The sequence below is a fragment of the Nycticebus coucang genome, chromosome 9 (genome assembly GCF_027406575.1).
Source record: "Nycticebus coucang isolate mNycCou1 chromosome 9, mNycCou1.pri, whole genome shotgun sequence".
NCBI classification, from domain to species: domain Eukaryota; kingdom Metazoa; phylum Chordata; class Mammalia; order Primates; family Lorisidae; genus Nycticebus; species Nycticebus coucang.
This window is the reverse complement of record NC_069788.1, coordinates 115,874,620-115,892,414: the sequence shown is the minus strand read 5'-3', so window position 1 is coordinate 115,892,414 and position 17,795 is coordinate 115,874,620. Positions and strand designations below refer to the sequence as shown.

The following is a 17,795-nucleotide window of genomic DNA, read 5'->3' as shown; positions in this document are numbered from 1 at the left end:
AATAACAAATGATCACAAAACTTAACCACTTAAAACAAGGTATTCTTATCTCTCACAGTTCTGTAGGTTAACTGGGCTCAGCTGGGTGGTTCTTATTTGGGGTCTGTCATGCAATTACAGTCATCCCTCAGTATATGCAGGGGATTGATTCCAGGACCCCTGAGTATGCCAAAATCTCTGCTTATTCAAGTTCTGCAGTTGGCCCTGCTAAACTCATGCATACAAAAAGTTGGCTTTCCATACACAAGGGTTTTGCTACCCATGAAGAATGTATTTAAGCTACATTTGGTTGAAAAAAAATCCATGTGTAAGTGGAGCCATGCAGTTTAAAACCCATGTTGCTCAAAGGTCAGGTGTACTTATTTTCATCTTTGTTAGTTGCAATCAGATGACAGGTGGGGCTAGACGCCTTGGAAGGCTTCTTCACTTACGTATCTCTGTGCCTGGACTGGTTGGACATTTCTTTCTCCATATGATTTTGACACATGCTAACTTGGGTTTCCTCATAGTATGGTGGTCTCAGGGTTGTTATGCTTCTTACATAGTGGCTGGTTAACTTGAGAGTGAGAATTGCAAGAGGCCTATGAGGGAGCTGCGAGGATTTGTATGATAGTCAGAAATCCCAAAACATTACTGCCACAGCATTTTCTCCATCAGGCCAGTTTCTGAGGCCAGCTAGTCAAGATTTAAGGGGGATGAGATTAGGTTCCATAGCTCAGTGGGAGGGGTAGCAAATAATTTTTAGCTATCTTTACTTTGCTGTACCTCTTGAAGGTTCATAATGCATAAGAATGTTTCATAGCTGTCTGAGAAGTCCTGCAGCAATGAAATCTGTTTACTCAGCATTCCCCAAGCTAATTGTTTTTGCTATTTTTACAATCAGGAAATTCCTTTCCTACAGAATATCACTTAACATGTATTCTGTCAGGCAGAAATTGAAGGGTGGTAGATTTGAGGCGCAAGGCTATCCAAATAAAACTTTATGAAGATGGACTTTGGAGATTTATAGTGAGTTCCTGATTTGAAGAAGTACTCATCCATCTGCATTGATGGTTAAAGCTTTGCTTTTATTTCAAGCAGATCTAGGTTCAAAATTTGCCTCTACCACTGATGGCTATGCAACATTGGGCGAATTATCTCTCTGGACTCCCATTTCTTTTTTATTTATTTATTTATATTTTATTTTTGGGGATTCATTGAGGGTACAGTAAGCCAGGTTACACTGATTGCAATTGTTAGGTAAAGTCCCTCTTGCAATCATGTCTTGCCTCCATAAAGTGTGACACACACCAAGTTTTTTTTTTTTTTTCAGAGCAACACATTTAATACATTCACAAGATTTCAAATGAAAAACATACATTATTCATGTTATAGGTTTTCAATCTTCCTTGAACAGCACACACAAAAAACCACGGTACTCAAACTACATGTTTTAACAAGAGGAATGTGAAATCTCATTTTGACAAAACAGTTTAAAAAAGTTTAAAACAGTTTAAAAAAAGTGTGGTGTGTGTCACACTTCATAGACTCCCATTTCTTTATCTACAAAATAGAGTTACTATTTCGTAGGATTGTTGTGAGGACTGAGATCCTGCACGTGAATTACTTGGCACAGTGTCTGTAATCATTAGACAATATTGTTTTTACGATGTATAGAGGATGCCTTCCTTGGTTAGACTTTGTGGCTGCTCACTTCCCCTCATCGCTGGGGTTTTACAACTTTGGACTTATTTGGGATTTTCTTCCCAAGGGAAAACTAGTACTATAAGTCTGTGGTCCCTAGCCCCAGGTATAGGTCTGTCGCCAGTTGGGAACAGGTCCCCACAGCAGGAGGTGAGCAATGGGTGATGGAGCAAAGCTTCATTTGTATTTATAGCCACTCCCCATCATTGGCATCATTGCCTGAGCTCTGCCTCGTGTCAGATCATCAGTGGCATTCGATTCTCAGAGCCCATACCCTACTGTAAGTTGTGTACACGAGGGATCTAGGTTGCATGCTCCTTATGAGTGTCTAATGCCTGAAAATGTGAGACAGAGATGAATCATCCCCAAACCATTCTCCTCCCCCCAGTCCATGGAAAAATTATCTTCTATGACACCAGTCCTCACTTTTCTTTCAAAAGTAACCTCTATACTCTTTCACTTTTTTACAACCTAGTTTCTAATAAGTGACCGTGACCCTCAGTGCAACCTCCACTGCTCCAGGACTCAACCAAAACCCCTCTGTGCCTCAGACGGCAGATCCTACGAGTCCATGTGTGAGTTCCAGCGAGCAAAGTGCCGAGACCTGACCCTGAGCGTGGTCCACCGAGGTAAATGCAAAGGTGAGTGTATGTCTCTGCCTGGCCAAGGAGAGGCAGCTGGGCATCACAGCTGCCTTCACTGTGCACACACCAGCGGGGCTTGGAACAAGTCTGTCCATTTGGTTTGCTATCCTGTGTCTCTGTCTCTTCTGCTTGGGCGTAGGAAGGGAAAACTGGTCTACTTGAAGGAACAAGCACTTTTCTGTCTTCCAGACACTATCATCAGGCTAGGACTTAGAGAGATGTGCTGCTATCTGCCTAGGGCTTTTTCTTTTTCTTTTCTTTTAGTGTAGATATTTAAATGACAAGACATTATTGCTGGCTTCTGAATAGGGATTCCAGATTGCTGGCTGATGAATATATTTTGATTGTTCTGCTTACATGTTTAAAAACATTTGCAGCAACAATTAAAAACTGGGAGATTGAACATAAAAATTTGGCTTTTTGTACTTTTCTTTCAAAATGGAAGTTCTGTGTTCCTGCAAAGCAGCACATGGCTGGAACTACCTGCCTTAAAGAGGAACCTGTTCTCTGGTTTGCCACAATCTTCAGGACTCCTTATAGCAGTGATTCTCAACCTTCCTAATGCCGTGACCCTTTAATACAGTTCCTATGGGTTGCGACCCACAGGTTAAGAACTGCTGCCCTATGGTCTCTCAGAATCACACCTATGATGCATAATGCGAGGGTGCATGTCTGATCTATTAAGTATAAAGTATAAATGTCTTAACACAATAATTAAGTAAAGGAGATGAGGTATATATTAACCAGTATGATGTAAATGCTCCTAATTCAATATGAAATCAGCACTTGTACCCCATAAATGCATTAATGTATGTAAGATCTATGTGTTTATGATTTAATAAAAACAAAGAACTGAGTGCCATTCCTGACATGCCTGGCTCATTTCTCTAATTTATGTTGCCTTCCCGTATCTTGCAGATATTTGAGTTTGTGACCCTGGACAGCTTAGAGCCATCATAGGAGTGACAGGAGGCTAAGCAGGCTGCCCTAGACCTGTGATTTTTCTAAAGAAAATGTTTGCTATTCTTGTATCATAACATATCTTTAAGCCCTCTTGGATTTATTAGTTTTGGCATAAGCCAGGTGAAAAATAATGTAAGTGAAACTTTTTTCCTCTGGTGAGGGTAGGGGTACCTGGGAGAAAAGATGGGCAGAACCTGTGCTATGTATACACGTGAAGCCTCCACTTCTTACTTTTCTAAGAATGACATTATAAGGAAGATGGGCTGAGTGACAGCCCCTAGCCACCACACTCTTGCTGTCAGACAGACCACTGGTGCCGCTCCTGGGCAGGTGCAACTGCATTCTCTCACCCTTTCTGCTGAGGGCAACCATTTTGCCCCATGGTTCCAGCGTGGAATCCAAGTGAAATATGGAATATACTCCTCTCCCTGTCTAGATGCTGGCCAGAGCAAGTGCCGCCTGGAGCGGGCTCAAGCCCTGGAGCAAGCCAAGAAGCCTCAGGAGGCTGTATTTATCCCAGAGTGCGGCGAGGATGGCTCCTTTACCCAGGTGAGGCCTCAGACAATTCTCCTGGGCCATTGCCTGGACTTAGGCAGAGGGGAGGTGTCCGAGAGTGTGAGGGCCACTTGGCGCCTTCACCTTCTGGGAAACTGCTGAGTGAGAGGCTCTTCAGCTCCCCTCTGAGCTCCCTCCCCTCCTGGGCCCTCCACACCACTTCTTGCCAACTGGCAGTGGGTCTTGAAAAGAGGCATGGAAGCCCGAGCCAGGAAACTGGCATCGCTGGTCCATCTTCCCTGCCGGCCCTCTCCTCACAGGGCTAGACCTGCACTTTGCTCTTCTGTCAAATGCGGGCTGATTATTTTGTCTTATTCCTGCCAGTTTCCACAGGCAACCCCGCATTCCCTCTACTGCTTACTAGTGCCCCGGTGTACTCCCTGCTTCCCACCTCCAGTCGTAAACGAAGCAGAGCCCTCTTAGTGCACAAAGTGTACTATGATTCTTGGAGTGAGTGGGTGTTTGTGTGTGTGCACATGGGTGTGCAAACACTCAGATTTTAAAAACTCTTTTCAGGCAGTCCCACCTCTCATCCTGTATGATCTTCTGGGTAGTGCTTTGTGTGAAAGGAATGCTGAGTGTGTTGATGTTGGCACAGACAATTTCTAAAACCCAGGCAGTGGTGGGACGGTAAGATGCCCCTTAGGGATCCCCTGGCTATCCCTCCCACACAGGGGTTGTGGCTGAAGCAGGAGGTAGCCCTGGGGAGCAGGAGCTTCTGTGAGGGATGTGCCCACTGGATGGAGGTTGCTGGACAGGGGTGAGCTTAGCCAAGTACGGGGGACTGTGACTTCCATTGTCCAATTGAGCAGCATCTGGGGGGAATCTTGCTGTCTTAGAGCTGGGGGCAGAGGCTTCAGTGGTTTAAAAGCTTTCCTGTAATTCTGATTCGATGGGTCAAGGACTGTTGGCTGGCCTTTGGTGTGAGAGTTTCAGGTTTCATTTCTGGATGGGTTACAGGGGATTACTTTTTTGAGACTGACTGCCTGTTGGGGCAGAAATGCAGAGAGAGGGATGGAAGAATTGGACATTAGAGTTTTAAGCTTTCCCCGTTGATTCACATGTGTAGCCAGGCTCGAGAACCGTTAGGTTAAACTGACCTTAGCTGCCGGTCCTGGGAGTGGTGCCTTCAATCTGTTTTCTCCTCTCAGCCTCAGCACAAGCCTTATCCCTGTTTACAGATGATGCAATAGCAGTGGGATGTGGAGTAGCAAAGCTGGTTCAAACCCAAATGCCCCTGACTCCAGGGCCCTCCTGGAGGCAGTCTGGTGCTATGGTCAGCGCTGCTTCTGGAACTGGGCTGCCTGGATGTGCAGTCCAGCCCCCATCTCAGGCAAATTTCCAAGCTTCTCCAGGTCACAGCTTCCTCATCTGAAAACTGGAGATTGATAAATCCATTATTATAGTGTGTTACAATAATAATTATTCTATGTAGTCCTTAAGTTATATATTATTATATATTACTATTATTAGATATTATCACATGGCTTCTCTTCTAAGGTTGCGATGAGGATTAAGTGAGTTAACACATGGAAAAAACTTAGAACGCATAAATGCTGTATCCTTACTTATATCATCATCATTATTCTCCTACCACTCAAATCTTCCTAAGATTTTATGGTTGATACCACTTAAGGAAAAAACAAATCTTTTAAACGTGAAACTCCTCATGTCTGAAAATTGATGAACTCTTTCATTTTTTTTTACTATTCTAGTGATCTTTGTATACATTTGAAACCTCACTGCTGTGAATTCCCATCGAGGGGAGAAAATGAGACCTCTTTGAGACAGCTGCGGGGCTGGGGCAGGGTGAAGGTAACAGAGAGGAAGGCAGAGTCTGTGACTTGGGTTTTCCTTTTCTCTAGGCTTGCACAATCTTGGGTGTGTGGCTTATGAGGACAGTTGACCCCTGCTCTCCTGATTCTGAAGTGTTTGCTGCCTCGTGACAGACAGCCCGCTGGCCAGCTTTTGTTTTGGCGAGGCCAAGCCAGACCAGGTGGTGTTTGCTGGGGAAAAGGAACTTTCAGATTAGTCCAGGCTGAATTGCTGAGAGAGAGGGCCCCGAAGTTCAGCAAAGGTTGTGTAGACAGTCAAGAACCTGCTCATTTTTTTGACATGCTAAGCACTGCCATGTGTCTGTAGGCTCGAGGCTGGCTCACCCTGGTAGGCAGCCAGATAGCCAGACAGCGGGCCCATCTCAGCTCAAGTGATTGAAATGGATGTGCTTTTCCCCTGATCAAAGACACTGCAATAACTTCGCAAAATGAGGCTGCCTTTTTGAGTGTGCTTCAGTCACAGTGACAGCTGCCAAAACGCCGGGATGGATGTTTTTCTCCTTCCCTCAACCTGCACCACCACTTGGCTGGGCTTTTTTTTTTTCCAAGACCAAAACTCAGAGACAATATATATTGCTTTAATATTCTTTAGAATATTGATAGGCACACTTCCTGATGTTACTAACATATTTTAGCCCTGTGAATATTACACAGTAACTCTCTCTTGAAGTTTAGGGGGCAATGATGGGACTCTTAACTACTCTTGATCCAGCTCACACATGCAACTGGCTCTTCTTTCTACAGCAAAGCTGCGCATTTGATTTTTAAAAGTCTCAATACCCAACCCATATCCCAGAGCATTAAATCAAATTGTGGGAGTGGGACTCAAACATTGTATTTTTTCAAGCTCCCCAAGTGATGCCAGTATTTGGTCAGAGTTTGAACCACTGTTGTAAGGACTTTGTCGTCACTCTGGTTTCTTGATTATAATTGTATCATTCAGAGGTGAAACTAAGTGTCTTTGGTGATCTGTTGAGTAAGGGCCGGAGTTATGGGCTTTGTCATTGGTTATGGTCTTATTTATTTTCTCTTTTGGGTATAGGAAGCATCATTCCTGACATCTGTTCTACCAAGTCTTCTGCCAGGCAATTGTCTGGTGCCCAAGCTGATTAACTGAAACATCAGTCATAGTAGGAGGCCGTGGGATTGTTACCATCAGGCAGTGTTTGCTGGAGCTTGGGAAGCACGTGCAACACTGAATGATAATGATGTTGACTCTTTACTGAGTGCTCCTAGGTCTTAGCCCCTGAGTTTTACACCCATTAATCTTTGCTAAAACCTTTGGAGGTAGTTATTAATACCTTTGTTTATAAAGGAAAACTGAGTTTTGAAGGAGTTGAACAGGTCACTAACCTAAAAAAGATTTACATTCAAACCTACCTAATTTTGAGCCCTGTGCTTTTAAATTTTGAGGACTACAAAAGTGGCCTTCATGCTTACATATGTAATCCATTTTCCTTACCATTCTTATCCTGGAAGTTCTTTCTCTGATGTTGTTGACCAATCAATTAAACTTTTGAAAAAAGTCCAATATGTTGATTATGGAAATTTAAAACAATACAAAAAAGTAGAAATAACAGTGTACCATGTACCCATCACCTAGCTTCTACAGTGATTGACATGTGGCCAGTTCTGTTTTGTCTTACCCCCTTTTCATCTCCCAAATTGCATTGCTTCAAAGCAAATCCCCAGACACAGTTTATTTTCAGCCTAGACATTTTTGAGCTCTGCTGTATTGTGGACTGTATGCTGATTGCTATGGGGGGTTCAAAACAGTGTCCTGACTTCTGTCTTCTAGGAGTTTAGTAACTATGTAGAAGGCCATATACACACAACTGGCAATGTTTCAGAAGTCCATTTTTTTTTTTTTTTTTTTGTAGAAACAGAGTCTCATCCTATGGCCCTCGGTAGAGTGCCGTGGCCTCACACAGCTCACAGCAACCTCCAGCTCCTGGGCTTAGGTGATTCTCTTGCCTCAGCCTCCCGAGTAGCTGGGACTACAGGCGCCCACCACAACGCCCGGCTATTTTTTGGTTGCAGTCTGGCCGGGGCTGGGCTTGAACCCGCCACCCTCGGTATATGGGGCAGGCGCCCTACCGACTGAGCCACAGGCACTGCCCCAGAAGTCCATTTATAAGTCAGTTATTTGGAGTTCTAAATACATTTTATTGTCAAGAAATATATATAAATTTAAAATTTCTGAACATAACCCCTTAAACATAATCCCTTAAAGCAAAGCTGGACATGGTGGAACATGCTTGTAGTCCCAGCTCCTGCAGAGGTGAGGCAGGAGAATCCCTTGAGTCACAGAGTTTGAGGCTATGGTGTGTTACGATTATACCTGTGAATAACCACTGTACTCTAGCGTGGGCAACACTGTGAGATCTTGTTTCTAAAAAACAAAACTAAAATCAGCCCTGCTGCACCTCCCCCCAAAAATCATGCAAAAGCAAAGGACACACATTAGCTTTAATGACAAAGAGCTAATCTTGTATCAGAACTCTGGTTTTTGTTTTGTTTTTGAGATAGTCTTTGTCTTCCCCCAGTAGAGTGCTGTAATGTCATAGCTCACAGCAACCTCAAACTCTTAGGCTCAAGTGATTCTCTTCCCTCAGCCTCTCAAGTAGCTGGAACTTCAGGTGCCCACCACAACGCCTGGGTATTTTTAGAGACAGGGTTTCACTTTTTCTCAGGCTGGTCTCAAACTCCTGAGCTTAGGCAAACCATCTGCCTCGGCCACCCAGAGTGTTAGGAACACAGAAGTGAGCCACTGCACCTGGCTGTTGTATAAAAATTCTTACAACTCTGAAAGAAAAAGATTCTAATAGAAAAAGTGGGTGAGAGATATCAACAAGCAGGACCCACAATAATAATAAATAACCAAAAAGTGAATAGGAATGATGAGATCTCTGTCATTAAAGATATACAGATAAAATGGTGATGGTATTATTTTTCTTACCAACTTGGTAAAAATTGGCAAAGTTGATAGTATTCGGGGTTGAGTGAAGGGAAAAGGCTACTCCTACACTGCACTGGGAAAGTAAATTGGCACCAACTTTTAATGCGATGGTGCTGCAATATGGACTTTATGGGGCCCAACGTCCTTAATTGTGCCCACACTTTGGGCCTGCAGTTTCACTTCTAGGAAATTATTCTAAAGAAATAACTATAAGCTATGTGAAAATATTTAGCCTCAAGGACTTCCATTTAAGTTCTGTTTAAAGGAGCAAAAATTTTATATATGTGTGTGTATATTAGGGACTTATCTAAGCAAATAATTAAAAAGATAATTATTTTTAATTTTTCTAAATAGGAAAGCTATCCACACTGTTAAAAAAATTTTTGACAATCCAAAAGTATGGAAGGTAGAAGGATAAAGCCACTGATTTCATCTCCATGAAATAGTAACAATTAAGTCTAACCTTCTAGATTTTTTTCCTTGTGTGTACTTATTATCACTACACTAAAAATGTTATAATACCATCTTAGTTCATGAAATTTTCTTAATAATTGAATTATAGACTTATATCTAGGTAAATTACATATAGTTCTACTTCATATTTTATAAGCGACTACATTGTTTGAATGTATCATAAATCCTGGAAATTTGGGGATTATGTTTCCAGAAGATGTATGTTGGGTCAAAAGGACATGAGGTTTTCAAGTCTTCTGATGCACAGCACTGAACTGCTCTCCATAAATGTTGAGTGACTATGTGGTTGCTGAGTGGTTATTATCAAATGTATTCCCAAGCCATTTTCTGTGTAGATGGATTGAGGTTCTAATAATATTATAAAATATGAAACACTATTCATTGTTTTACTTCCAGGTGAAAAAAAAATGATGTGTTATTTTTCCTGTCTTTGAGCTCCATGTTCCAGGAACAATCTTTCTTGACATAGTTTTATAGGCACTAACATTTCCCCCATTTTTGTTCCTTCTAACCACTGCCCCAACCAGTGCATGCATACTGTATATATGTTTTTATTTCCTGAGATCATTTTCTTTCATATAGGGGTCTTGAGAGCTATAATTTCTTCTTGATGATGTTTTGTTCTGAAGTTGGAAGCTCAAAAAAAAAAAAAGTTCTGTGCATTTTTTGACAAAGGCAGAGGGCTCCCATGTCATTTCTGTAGTTCTTACCATAATATTTCAAGGTTCTTATTGTTATGTTTCTTAAAACCTGGGCAAATACATGCTTACTTCCTAGGTACCTGGGGTTGAGCTATGAAGCAGGTCTTGTCCTCCTCTCCCCACCCCAGTACAGAATCTCTTCTTCTTAACATCACCCCTGTAGACCTGAGTTGGGTGGCTAGCTTGTCCTGGAAACACCTTGGTTTACTCTCTGGTCCTTACTTTTCCAGATTCCCAGAAAGTTCTGAAGGTATATATGCTTTTTTTTTTGAGACAGAGTCTCAAGCTGTCACCCTAGTGGAGTGCCATGGCATCATCATAGCTCACAGCAACCTCCAACTCTTGGGCTCAAGCTATCCTCTTGCCTCAGTTTTTTTCTATTTTTAGTAGAGACAAGGTCTTGCTTTTTGCTCAGGGTGGTCTTGAACTCGTGAGCTCAAACAATCCACCCGCCTTGGCCTCCCAGATTGCTAGGATTATAGGCATTAGCCACCGTGTCCAGTGGATGCCTTTTTTTTTTTTTGTAGAGACAGAGTCTCACTGTACCGCCCTTGGTAGAGTGCCGTGGCGTCACAAGGCTCACAGCAACCTATAACTCTTGGGCTTATGCGATTCTCTTGCCTCAGCCTCCTGAGCAGCTGGGACCACAGGCGCCTGCCACAACGCCCGGCTATTTTTTTGTTGCAGTTTGGCTGGGGCTGGGTTTGAACCCTCCACCCTTGGCATATGGGGCCGGCGCCCTACTCACTGAGCCACAGGCGCTGCCTGGATGCCTTTTTTTTTTTTTTCAATTTCAAAATATTAAGGGGGTACAAATGTTTTTGTTACATAGATAGCTTTACTATTGCTTAAGTCAGAGCTGTTAGTGTGCCCAGCACTGGTATCTATGCTCTACATGAATGCAAGCCTTTGTTGCCCTTGGCTGATTAAATGTTGGCAGGCTGGAGTGCTGAGATATGGTGGCAAGGATTTGTCCATCTTTGATGAGCCTGAAGGTCTGCAAAGAGCCCAAAGGCAATGTGCTTTTGTATTACGGTAGAAAGATCTCACCTAAAGTGACAGTGTGGCTCTTCTCAGCCAGAATAGAGGACTCTCTAGCTAAAGTACAGAGGCCTAGGGTGCACCCATGAGGTGGAGTGTTCTGAGCTGTGTCAGCCGCAAGTGGTTCCTTTGCCTGCTGCAGACAAAGCCAGTTCTGTGTGTTGTACTGGGTGGAGCCTGCATCGGACCTTCTACGATGCCAATTCTCTCTCTCTTTTTTTTTTTAAATAATCATTCTGTTAAAAATTCAAGCCCATCCTTTATGTATAGACCAGCATAAATGGTAAATGGACCTACTGTTGGACAAGTGATTGCTTTTCTCTGTCCTGTTTTGTCAAGTGTTCAATAAGCATCATTATTATTACAGTTTAAACATCTCCTGTGTCCAGGGCATCTTGCTACTTGTTTTACACCTAATTTTCATGGAGTTGCTTTTGTTCCAAACTCTGAGATACTGCATATGACAATTTATACAAAAACGCCCTTTCCTTGGTGCATGATCGTTGCTTAGCAAGTGCTGGTTTTCCTCCTTTTAGGTTCTTAGTTTGCTCAAATGTAAAGTGGGAGGGTTGAGCTAGGCCACAGGTTGGTACACTGTGCTCTGTGGGCTGTCCACCTGCTTGTGTTCTTTAAAATAGTAGCTTTGTTGAGATATAATTCACACACCATAAAATTTACCATTTTAAAATATACAATTGAGTGGTTTTCCATGTGTTCACAGAGTTGTGCAACCATCACTGCTATCTAATGCCAAAACATTTTCATCACCCCAAAAGAAATCCTGTACCCATTAGCAGTCACTTCCTATTAACTCTCTCCTCTGCCCCTGGCAAGCACTAATCTACTTTCTGTTTCTATGATTTGCTTATTCTGAGTATTTCCTATAAATGCAACATAAGATGTGGGCTTTTGTGACTGGCTTCTTCTACTCAGCATACTGTTTTAAAGGTTCATCGACATTATGGTATGAATCAGCACTACTTCTCTTTTTATTATCAAATAATATTCTTTTGTATGAGTATGCCCCATTTTTTATCTGTTCATCAGCTGATGGACATTTGGGTTGTTTACATTTTTGTCTATTATAAATAAGGCTTTTATAAACATGTGTGGACACTTTTTCAATTCTAGGAGCACAATTGCTAGGTCATATGGTTATTCTATGTTTAAGCTCTTGAGGAACTGACAGGCTGTTTTCTAAGGTGGCTGCACAATTTTATATCCCCACCAGCAATGTATGAAGTTTCCAGTTTTTTCATATTTTTGCCAACACTTGTTACTGGCCATCTTTTATTGTTATCTTTTTTTTTTTTTTGAGATAGATTCTCATTCTGGTACCCTAAGTAGAGTGCTATGTCATCATAGCTCATAGCAACCTCAAGCAGTTGGGCTCAAGAGATCGTCTTGCCTCAGTTTTTCTATTTTTAGTAGAGCTCAGGTTGGTCTTGAACACCTGAGCGCAAGGAATCCACCTGTTTTGGCCTCCCAGAGTGCTAGGGTTATAGGCATGAGCCACCTTGCCCAGCATTATTATCCTCCCTAGTACATGTGAAGTGGTATCTCAGTGTGGTTTTGTGTTTTCCTAATGATTAAAAATGTCAAGCATATATTCAGGTGTGTTTTGGCCATTTCTGTATCTTTGGGGAAATGTCTATTCCAATCCTCTGCCAATTTCCTAGTTGAGCATTTATATTTTTATTGTTGAGTTATATGAAAATTCTTTACATATTCTAGATAGAAGACTTTTATTAGATAAAAGATTCACAAAGATTTTCTCCCATCCTGTAGGTGGTCTTCTCTTAAAATTTTTCCTTTGAGACCCAAAAGTTTTCATTTTAAAGCCCAATTTATCTTTTTCTTCTTTTATTACTTATGCTTTTGTCATACATAAGAAACCATTCCCTAAGACAGAGTAACAAAGATTTACTCTTGTATCTTCTCCGAAGAGTCTTATGGTTTTAGTTATTATGTTTAGGTCTTTGATCTATTTTGAGTTAATTTTTGTGCATAGTGCAAGGTTGGGGTTCAACTTCATTCTTTTTCGTGTGTATAGCCAGTTATCTTAGCACTACTTGTTAAAAAGTCCTTTTTTTTTGCTCCTTGAATTGTCTTGTCAAAAATCGGTTGACCGTAAATTTGAGTGCTTATTTCTGGACTCTCAATTCTATTCCATTAATTTACCTGTCTAGCTTTCTGCCAGTGCCACACTGTTCTGATTACTATAACTTTGTAGTAAGTTTTACAATCTCCTTTTTCCTTTTCAGATGAACAGAGGGATGACTATTGCTCTGTACCCCTGTGTGGGCTTGATGCCAGCTCCTTTCACCAGGGAAAGGTATCCAGGAGGGCCAGGAAGCTGTAGATGTGCTGTGGTCTAAGGTTTTGTGACAGTAGAGTGACCTTGGTTTGATATTTGTAAGGGAAAGGAAAATGGGGGAGAGAAAGGTGCAAACTGGGGGTGGGAAGCTCTCCTCACCAAAGATGAGACTTGTATACCTCTAAGAGTTCTCAACCTTCAATAGACTAATTTCTTTTTCAAATTAGAAATAATGGGTTACTAACAGTGAGCCTTTTTGCCTTCCTGTGGAAAGTCTGGATGGCATATAATTTGCAGTGAATGAGCAATCTTAAGTTATGCAGTTATGAATTTATGATGGCAGCAAGTCCTATTCCATTCATCTGCAGGAAGGACTCATCTAGAAAGTGATTGGTCTAATCTCTTGCATGTGGTGGGAGCCACTACCATCACCTCTTCAGTGTGAGAACTGTTACCCATGGGTCACCCATCAGGTGCAGGGATATGCAATAAGATGAGAGTGGGTGGAACATGCTTTGTGGTTAGAACACAGTATCCATTGTGTTTTCTGGGGACTTGCCTAGTCCAGCCTCTCCTCTGCTCTAGTGTTCAATGGCTGTTCAGTAGCCGAAAGGCCACTGTGCCTCCTCTCCCAGACTACTTGGCATAATTTGCTTTGAGCAGATGGGCAGTGTTTGGGTGCTCCCAGCTGGGCATGTGGGCTCTCTGTAGTTTTGGTGATTCTTTCCTTGCAGTTTGTCTATTGTGGAAATGAAAGAAGAGAGCTCTGGGCTGTATCTGTAGCTGCTCTTCTCCAAGGGGCTATACTTAGGAGGAAGGCTACTTACCAGGAGCCTGCTTCTCGGGCCCTCCTGATGCTTTTGGCAAAAGGAAGCCTCAGAGAGGCCTTCAATCACTCTCTCTGCTATTCTTTCTTTGATAATAACAACCATCACCAATAATGCCTATTTCTTCACTCATACACAATGTGCCAGGCTGTTTTATACATGCCTGACACATTATTAATGTCTTTAATCCTCCACAACCAATGAGGTAAGTGCTATTACATCCCCATTTTGTAAATGGGGAAACTGAACCCCCGAGAAGCTGCCCAGCTTGCCAGGGTCATGCAGCTTGAGAAGGGTAGAGTCAAGATTCAAACCCAAGTAGCCTGGCTCCAGAGTTCTTGGTCCTAACCAGTCTCCCATCTTGCCACTCTAAAGGATATCACCATCTTTTATAGTGATGTTACCAAACTAGGACATATCCAGGAGGGTGACTGAGGTTGACTAAGGTCAGGAAATTATGTCACATGAAGAATATTGAAAGGAGACAGAGATGCTTGGTAGGGAGATGAGAAGAAACAAAGGATAGATGGAAAATAGATGACCAAAGGGATAAAGAGCCGGATTTCAGCCTTTATCTGTGAGAACCCTTTTACTGTCTAGTCCCACAGGACTGATCTGGGAGCACTGAGTAAGGTGTGCAAAGAATAGGCTTCTGACTCAAAATAGGGAAGACCTTTTTACAAGTAGAGGAGTCCACAGATAGAATGTCTGACTCTAAGATGTTGAACTTCTCATCTTGGGAAGTGGGCAAGCAAAAACCAAATGGACATCCCGCAGTGGTGCCGCAGGCGATTGGGAGGATGTGCACCAACCTTGGGAAGAGAGTTGAATTGATGACATTGGAGAACAAAAATGCTACACATTTTTAGGATTTCATTAGACAATAGCCAACGTCCAATCAGGTGGTTAGGCAAACTTCCAGGCAGCCCCATTGATACACACACATTTAGGGCTATTGCCCCTGCACTGTGAGTGCATATAACATTCTAGGAAGGAAGGTCGGTCAACTGAAATTGATAGGGTCAGAATTTTATTCTACATCAAAAATAGAAAAAGATAATAGGAACATAGGTGGGAGGTATGAAGACAAGAAAGTTTAATTAAAAGTGAAGTTAGAGGCTCAGTGCCCATAGCTCAGTGGTTAGGGCACTGGCCACATACACAGAGGCTGGCTGGTTCTAACCCGGCCTGGACCTGCTAAGCAATAATGATAACTACATCAATAAAAATAGCTGGGCATTATGGTGGGCACCTGTAGTCCCAGCTACTTGAGAGGCTGAGGCAAGAGAATCTCTTAAGCCCAAGAGTTTGAGGTTTCTGTGAGCTGTGATGCCACGGCACTCTACCGAGGGTGACAAAGTGAGACTCTGCCTCAAAAAAAAAAAAGTGAAGTTAGACATGGAAATGAAGAAAAGGCTTCCACTCCAGAGGGCCACCTTTGTCCCAGCACCAGCCAGATTTTTCATAGTTCTGATCTGAACAAAGCTCCTACACATGAGGATCTCTCTTATTGGGCATTTTTTTTTTATTTTATGTTTTTTTTTATTGTTGGGGATTCATTGAGGGTACAATAAGCCAGGTTACACTGATTGCAATTGTTAGGTAAAGTCCCTCTTGCAATCATGTCTTGCCCCCATAAAATGTGACACACACCAAGGCCCCACCCCCATCCCTCCATCCCTCTTTCTGCTTTCCCCCCCATAACCGTAATTGTCATTAATTGTCCTTGTATCAAAATTGAGTACATAGGATTCATGCTTCTCCATTCTTGTGATGCTTTACTAAGAATAATGTCTTCCACTTCCATCCAGGTTAATACGAAGGATGTAAAGTCTCCATTTTTTTTAATGGCTGAATAGTATTCCATGGTACACATATACCACACCTTGTTAATCCATTCCTGGGTTGGTGGACATTTAGGCTGTTTCCACATTTTGGCAATTGTAAATTGAGCTGCAATAAACAGTCTAGTACAAGTGTCCTTATGATAAAAGGATTTTTTTCCTTCTGGGTAGATGCCCAGTAATGGGATTGCAGGATCAAATGGGAGGTCTAGCTTGAGTGCTTTGAGGTTTCTCCATACTTCCTTCCAGAAAGGTTGTACTAGTTTGCAGTCCCACCAGCAGTATAAAAGTGTTCCCTTCTCTCCACATCCACGCCAGCATCTGCAGTTTTGAGATTTTGTGATGTGGGCCATTCTCACTGGGGTTAGATGATATCTCAGGGTTGTTTTGATTTGCATTTCTCTAATATATAGAGATGATGAACATTTTTTCATGTGTTTGTTAGCCATTCGTGTGTCATCTTTAGAGAAGGTTCTATTCATGTCTCTTGCCCATTGACATATGGGATTGTTGGCTTTTTTCATGTGGATTAATTTGAGTTCTCTATAGATCCTAGTTATCAAGCTTTTGTCTGATTGAAAATATGCAAATATCCTTTCCCATTGTGTAGGTTGTCTCTTTGCTTTGGTTATTGTCTCCTTAGCTGTACAGAAGCTTTTCAGTTGAATGAAGTCCCATTTGTTTATTTTTGTTGTTGTTGCAATTGCCATGGCAGTCTTCTTCATGAAGTCTTTCCCCAGGCCAATATCTTCCAGTGTTTTTCCTATGCTTTCTTGGAGGATTTTTATTGTTTCATGCCTTAAATTTAAGTCCTTTATCCATCTGGAATCAATTTTTGTGAGTGGGGAAAGGTGTGGGTTCAGTTTCAGTCTTTTACATGTAGACATCCAGTTCTCCCAACACCATTTATTGAATAGGGAGTCTTTCCCCCAAGGTATGTTCTTGTTTGGTTTATCGAAGATTAGGTGGTTGTAAGATGTTAGTTTCATTTCTTGGTTTTCAATTCGATTCCAAGTGTCTATGTCTCTGTTTTTGTGCCAGTACCGTGCTGTCTTGACCACTGTGGCTTTGTAGTACAGACTAAAATCTGGTATGCTGATGCCCCCAGCTTTAATTTTGTTACTAAGAACTGCCTTAGCTATACAGGGTTTTTTCCGGTTCCATACAAAATGCAGAATCATTTTTTCCAAATCTTGAAAGTACGATGTTGGTATTTTGATAGGAATGGCATTGAATAGGTAGATCGCTTTGGGAAGTGTAGACATTTTAACAATGTTGATTCTTCCCGTCCATGAGCATGGTATGTTCTTCCATTTGTTAATATCCTCTGCTATTTCCTTTCTGAGGATTTCATAGTTTTCTTTATAGAGGTCCTTCACCTCCTTTGTTAGGAATATTCCTAGGTATTTCATTTTCTTTGAAACTATGGTGAAGGGAGTTGTGTCCTTAATTAGCTTCTCATCTTGACTATTATTGGTGTATACAAAGGCTACTGACTTGTGGACATTGATTTTATATCCTGAAACATTACTGTATTTTTTGATGACTTCTAGGAGTCTTGTGGTTGAGTCTTTGGGGTTCTCTAAGTATAAGATCATGTCGTCAGCAAAGAGGGAGAGTTTGACCTCCTCTGCTCCCATTTGGATTCCCTTTATTTCCTTGTCTTGCCTAATTGTATTGGCTAGAACTTCCAGCACCATGTTGAATAGTAAAGGTGACAGAGGACAACCTTGTCTGGTTCCAGTTCTAAGAGGAAAAGCTTTCAGTTTTACTCCATTCAGTAAAATACTAGCTGTGGGTTTGTCATAGACAGCTTCAATCAGTTTTAGAAATGTGCCACCTATGCCTATACTCTTCAGTGTTCTAATTAGAAAAGGATGCTGGATTTTATCAAATGCTTTTTCTGCATCTTTTGAGAGGATCATGTGTTCTTTATTTTTGCCTCTGTTTAT

At 41.9% G+C, this 17,795-nt stretch overlaps 1 protein-coding gene across 11 annotated transcripts in view; it reads left to right on the top strand.

Annotated features, from left to right (window-relative positions):
• SMOC1 (SPARC related modular calcium binding 1) overlaps positions 1 to 17,795 on the top strand; it is a 254,548-nt gene that overhangs the window by 165,444 nt on the left and 71,309 nt on the right. For all 11 annotated transcript variants that reach the window (XM_053602450.1, XM_053602449.1, XM_053602448.1 and 8 more), the window contains 2 exons: positions 2,159 to 2,324; positions 3,727 to 3,839. In XM_053602450.1, the coding sequence (XP_053458425.1) occupies positions 2,255 to 2,324; positions 3,727 to 3,839 (183 nt within the window). In that variant the 5' untranslated portion in view covers positions 2,159 to 2,254. The remainder of the gene's footprint in view (positions 1 to 2,158; positions 2,325 to 3,726; positions 3,840 to 17,795) is intronic.